The sequence below is a fragment of the Moschus berezovskii genome, chromosome 16 (genome assembly GCF_049115385.1).
Source record: "Moschus berezovskii isolate FMDL1 chromosome 16, NW_MosBer_1.0, whole genome shotgun sequence".
Classification (NCBI taxonomy): Eukaryota; Metazoa; Chordata; class Mammalia; order Artiodactyla; family Moschidae; genus Moschus; species Moschus berezovskii.
Window position 1 is genome coordinate 4,836,878 of NC_142475.1, and position 6,470 is coordinate 4,843,347.

The window sequence follows — 6,470 nt, forward strand, 5'->3', positions numbered from 1 at the left end:
CAGACGTTTTTCCACTGACTTTTTGCTCCTAGCAAATTTCTCTTCCTTCTGTTCTAAGTCTTAGCTTGGAAAAAATTTCTTTCCAGCCCTTTCTCTTTTTTTGATTGGGTGTTTCTGAATTCTTTTGACCATGAACTTCAAGCTTCCTTGCCACATCCTTTCCCAACCCCGTCTTTTACATTTAACGATCCCCTTTCCTTAGCTCCTTCTCTTCCACCCTTAGGGAATTATCTCTCCAGGCCTTCTGTCTTCCAGTTCCTGCTCCACCTCTTGGAAAGGAGCAGCTGTCTTGGCAGGTTAGTTACGATTCTGCCTTCTTGTTGGGTCATTATAATACAAGAGGGCGATGTGCGACCAGGAGTTGGCCATCACAACCCTTTCCTAAGAAGTCTCACGAGCTGATCTGCCTTGATGGAGCTCTCTGGGTCTGGACACAGGGCTCAGCTCTGCAAGGTCTGAAACCCAGTTCGTCACAACAATGAATGCCTTTTTCAAGTGCGCACCCACAACAAGTGAGTCTGCAAGGCTGGATATAAAGCAAAACTCAAGTTACTAATTTCGGAAGAGTGACACGAGTCTTACCTTGGCTTGGGATGTTCAAGCTGGACCTTGAGTGTGGTCCTTAGCTGGGTCATTCATTCAAGGGACGTTTACTGAGTTCCACTAGGAAGGCTGCCATACACAGCAAATGGAATCAAAAGTTTGCCTGGTGAGTCTGGAACTCGGAACAAAGAGGACAAATAGAAGTGGCAAGTGTTTTTTATGACTAGACCTGGAAGAGTGTGAAACATCCAGGTCCCTAAAGGGTGCTTTTAAAAATGAGACCATAGTGATAGAATTTTGTTGGTTGTATTCCCACAGCACTGCCTCTAAAATACGGGTAATTGTGGCAGAAGGACTTTGGTCTGTTGGCTAATATTTTCTCAGCATTGGGTCATGCTTGGATAAACTTTATTAATATGCACCTCCGCAGTTTTCCTTCTTTCTGTTCTTTTGTGACGAATCAACCTTTTCCCTAGTTGGCACACTCTTTTATTTGGACAAGTCACATTCACCCAAGTTAGAGTTTAAAATCCGAAGGCCACTCTGCCCTTTAAGGAGAGTTTTCAAATGTCTGGTCTTATTCATAATATATAGATTATAAAACCAAACTCGTAGAGCTATTTAGCGGATACGTAAACTTTTAAACTTATTTTTCTTATTCTCAAGGCTTTTTTTTTCCCTTGGAAAGTCTCAGTAAATCTTTCAAGACTAACAATGGTATTGTTTAAATCTGTTTACTGAATAGATAACAAAAAATGGGACAGCATACTAAAAAGAATTCAATATATCCTGTTTCTTCATTTTATTCTGTTTTATTTTTATGGTGATTTTTTCCTAGGGAAACAACATTTTATTTCAGTTCAGTTGCTCAGTCGTATCCGACTCGTCACGACCCCATGAACTGCAGCACGCCAGGCCTCGCTGTCCATCACCAACTCCCGGAGTTTGCTCAAACTCATGTCCATTGTTCAGTGATGCCATCCAACCATCTCATCCTCTGTCATCCCCTTTTCCTCCCACCTTCAATCTTTCCCAGCATCAGGGTCTTTTCCAATGAGTCAGTTCCCCGCATCCGGTGGCCAAAATATTGGAGTTTCAGCTTTAACATCAGTCCTTCCAATGAACACCCAGGACTGATCTCCTTTAGAATGGACTGGTTGGATCTCCTTGCAGTCCAAGGGACTCTCAAGAGTCTTCTCCAACACCACAGTTCAAAAGCATCAATTCTTCAGTGCTCAGCTTGATACTCCAACTCTCACATCCATATATGACTACTGGAAAAACCATAGCCTTGACTAGACAGATCTTTGTTGGCAAATTATTTTTATTGAAGTGTAGCTAATTTGCAATGTTGTGTTAATTTCTGCCATACATTAAAATGTTCTGTGTATATTCTTTTTCGTATTCTTTTCATGATGGTTTCTCACAGGACGTGGCTGCTATTCATTCTGCATACCATTGCTTTCATCTCCTAATCCCAAATTCTCAACCCATCCCTCCCACCCCACCTTGGCAAAGGCAGTTCTGTTCTCTGTGTCTGGGAGTCTGTTTCTGTTTTGTAGATAAATTAATTTGTGTCATATTTTAGGTCTCACACATAAGCGATATCATATGGTATTTGTCTTTCTGACTTACGTCACTTAGTACGCTGATCTCTAGGTCCAGCCATGTTGCTGCAAGCGGCACTGTTTCATTATTTTTAATGGCTGAGTAGTATTCCATTGAGTATATATGTACCACATCTTGTTTTGGCATTCATCTATTGATGGACACTTAAGCTGGGCAAACTTAATATGTGATACAGACAGACGCACTGTTTACTTAGTCGGCCAAGATGAGAAACCAAAGGGGGAAATCAGGGATATAGACGGGAGGCATCGACTGTGGTAAATACAAATCAGACTATTCACAACTCTGTGACTGCAGATTCCACATGGATACAGACTTTTAAAGCCAATTTTCAGGTCTGTTATACAATAAACATCTTTGGGATCCAGGAGACTCCTGCAGCCCTGATCCCAAGGGGTCTCTGGAATACCGTTTGCCGGGGTGTGGGATTTCCCAGCTGGCACTCAATCCTGGAACAGAGCAGGGAAACAATCATTCCTAAAGCTCCTTTTATTTGCTGTGTGGTCAATATACTTTGTGTTTTCCTTTAGAAATGGGAACCTGGACAAACACAAGCTTGAAGTGCTCCCTCCTCAAACAATGGAAGGTTCTGTCGTGCTTTGGATCTACCCAGAAGCACACATTCTGGCCGAGTATACTCACTTATCACTAGGGTTTAAGATTTGATTTATTCTTTCACATAATAGAAAAAGAAAATCCAAATCTGGCTTTGCAACCAATATTACGGAAAGGAGGAAGCAGAGAGCTCTACTTACTGTCGTCATTATGAAGATACACTGCATTTCCATCCAAGCAAAAAATCTGTCACATTTAATGAAGATGATTCCTTTTAAAAAATTAGGAAGATTGACAAGGTTATGAGGCTTATTCTTTTAAAAATATTTTTAATAAAATAATTATTTCATATACATCTCCAAACTGCTAATGTTCAGTAAGAGTTCATTCTTGAATTAGTCCCCATAACTGATTATGTGTAGCTGTATCAATTAATCACCAGGTCAGACAGTACGCTACAGATGACTTGGTAAAACTTAATCACCTTCTATTGTTCTGTAATAGTTTCTGATATGTGGGCTTAGATGTGAATGTTCTGCTATGAAGTCATACTCAAAGCCCAAAATTATCTGTGCTCCTTCTCCCCAGCCTTCCTTTAATCTCCTGTAGTCTTGGGACAGAATCAGAGAAACACTATGTGCCTAGATATGAAATTAATTATTTACTAATTAATAACTAATTAAAAACTAGACATGGATATACATACATGCATACATGTATATACATACACAGGCACACACATATACATCTATATACACACATGCATACCTACACACACACACACACACACACACACAGAGTCAGTTGCTCAGTCATGTCCGACTCTTTGTGACCCCATGGACTGTTGACTGCTGGGCTCCTCTGTCCTTGGAATTCTCCAGGCAAGAATATTGGAGTAGTTTGCCATTCCATGCTCCAGGGGATCTTCCCTACCCAGGGATTGAAGTGGGTCTCCAGAATCGCAGGCAGATTCTTTACTTCCTGAGCCACCAGAGAAGTCCTACACGGGCCCTACACACACACACGCACACACACGTCTGTGGGCACCTCTCCCCTTTTTTGAGACCCCCTTCCTGGTTTCCTCTGTCCTCTCCAGCTGTATCTTTCTCATCTGGTCTCTCTACTTCACTCCCTCTGTGGATGAGCTGTGTTCTCGTTCCATGATTTTAAACATTTCAATATACTAATGATACACATATGTATATTCCAGCCCCAACCTTCCGTCTCCACTTTTAATCCATATATCCAATTGCCCGTAGGACAGCTTCCTGGGGTTTCTGATGGACACCCACAGCCGACACGTCCAGACAGACCCCTGCTCTTCCCTGCACCTTGCTCTCCCAGGAGCTTCGCCCCAGGGAGGGGCGCCACCAGCTGCTCTAAACTCACAGTCATCTTTCAACCCTCTCTTTCAAGCCACGTCAGTCTCTCAGCAAGCCCCATGGACTCTTAAATAACAGCTCCTAACTGGTTTCCCTGCTCCATTGTTGCCACTTACTACCTTCTCCACAAGGCAGCCAGAGGAAACCTGAAAACAGAAACCAATAAGGCAAAGTGCTTCGTTCCATCGAGCACCACACTTCTGAGAGACTGCCTGTCTCTCAGAGCCAAAGCCCAAGTCCTCGCAGGGCTGGGGGCCCCGTGGCACCGTGTGCTGGCTGCCTCTCTGTCCCGCTGTCCCCTACAGGCCACCTACTGTCTCTGCTGCCTGTACGCCCCTGTGCCTCCTCCAAAGGGCCTCTCAAGTCCCTCCATCTCAGTCTTCTCACCTTTAAGGCCCTTCTCTGGGTCTTCTCATGGATCACTTGTCCACAGGTCACCCCCTCAGAGAGGCGCTCCCTGACCACACTGAGGTGGCACCCGCCAGTCTCTTTGTCCTTACCCTGCCTGTTTTCTCATAGCACTTAATGTAACACAATATTGTTCAATTCTAATGTCACCTTCTCCTACAAGAAGGTTAACCTTCTTAGGAACAGGGGTTTTACTTTGTTAACTAGTGTTTTGAGCACTGAAATAGTCCTTGGCACATGATAGACATAATAAATATTTATTTGATGAACAAATGAAAATTTTTTTCACCCAAATTTAAAATAAACATAGTCGAAGGGTACCAACTTGCAACTCGAAAAAGAAAATTCTGAAGATGTGATGCACAGCACCATGATTATAGACAAAGTTACTCTGTTGTACATTTCAAAGCTGCAGAGACTAGACTTTAAATGCTCTCACCATATAAAAGAAGTGATAATTATGTGGCATGAGAGAGGTGTTAGCTAATGCAATATAAAAATATATCAAATCAACACATTGTACATCTTAAAATTATACAGCATTGTATGTTAATTATATCTCAATAAAATCAAGTAAAGTAATACCATGATTCACAGCATAATCTTTAATTTTCTGGAGCAGTTTTGTGCTTCTGTAGAAGACTGAGTGTAGACTTACAATTATATGTCAGCTGTGGATTCATATACAGTGTGCGGTATTCCTTAAAAAGCCTTTTTCAAGATTTAGCAGTCTTTAAGGTGTGAGTTAGTACAGTAATGCATGCACATTCGTGTGCACACACTATTTGCAGCAGTTCAGTACTTCGAATGGTTTTTGAAAGTTTTCATGCAATGTATGTGTATAAATCTTACTGTCAAGACGTTGATTCCCTCCAAGATCCTCCATCACGGTTGAATGGATGGCGTATTTCCAATTCAGGTGGTCACTTTGCCCTGGACACCAGACCTTCCAGAACAACGTGGGTACTGTGAGAGACACACTAAGAGAGAACCTTCCGGAACAGCGCTGCCCGCGTGAGAGACGCTGAGAGAAAGGAGAGAAGGACGCACGGGGGAGGACGCGGAGCAGGGAAGCATGTTCTTGCAGTAAACCGTCCATATCTGAAAGGGAGAACATTTGGTGAAAGAGAAAGAGTGTTTTATCAGGAATTAAAAAAAAATGTTTTTTTTAGAGGAAAAATCTGTGTGACCAGAATCTCCCTAAAGAGTGAAAAAGGGGGAAGGCACCAGACCTGTTCCTTCTCTAGCCCCCAGATGGTGCTGTCGGAGAAGCAGAGCGGGTCGGTCCCCGGGCGCGGAGAGGCTGCGGGGAGGCCGCCGCTCCCGGGCCTCTGTCGGGAGCCCCGCGCTGTCCTCCCAGCTCCCGCTGCGGGAGTCCCGCCCCTGCCGAAGGCGGCCCCTGCGTGAAACCGAGGGCCTCCTTTGTGCTCACATCTCCGTCAGCTCATACTTGGTGTCCTTAACGCCTTCTCTTTTGTGCTTCCCTCCTCTCCCCCGTCTCCCTCGGGTGCATCTCCAGGCTACCGTGCCCTCTGGGTGCAGCCCTGCCACCTGCTCGGGGTGGCTCCTGATCCTCTGAGCGCCGCACAGGTTCCACTGTGCCGCCTCCCTGCCCCTGCCAAGGGAGAGGAAGCTGAGGAAGCACTCGTTAACAGTAAGCATTGGGCGTCCCTGCCCTCTGCAGTCGACCTTCACTAGCGCAGAACCAGGGACATTTTCCTGGAGTCGGGCCTGCTTTAATGCTGAGCTGCAACTCTTCACGTGTACTTCTGTAAATAGGTCATCCTTTATTCCTGTTTGGTTTTTTTAAACGAATGGCATAAAGTCTCATCTGTGAGTGCTGTTCTCTTTCTGTGCAAAAGGGATGGACCAGGTCAGGGATCTGTTAGCAGTGTTCAGGACGCATCAGCAGGTATCAGAAATTTACTTATTAAAAGCGTTCTTATCAGACGC

At 44.2% G+C, this 6,470-nt stretch overlaps 1 protein-coding gene across 1 annotated transcript; it reads right to left on the reverse strand.

The window, feature by feature from the left end:
• Positions 1–2,502: 2,502 nt before the first annotated feature.
• LOC129560526 (uncharacterized) lies at positions 2,503–6,179 on the reverse strand. Its single transcript, XM_055432719.1, has 5 exons — positions 6,042–6,179; positions 5,750–5,900; positions 5,370–5,618; positions 2,928–2,998; positions 2,503–2,621 (listed from the first exon to the last, which is right to left on the reverse strand). The coding sequence occupies exons 1-5, from the start codon at positions 6,177–6,179 to the stop codon at positions 2,616–2,618; spliced, it is 615 nt and encodes a 204-aa protein (XP_055288694.1). The 3' UTR covers positions 2,503–2,615.
• Positions 6,180–6,470: the final 291 nt, after the last annotated feature.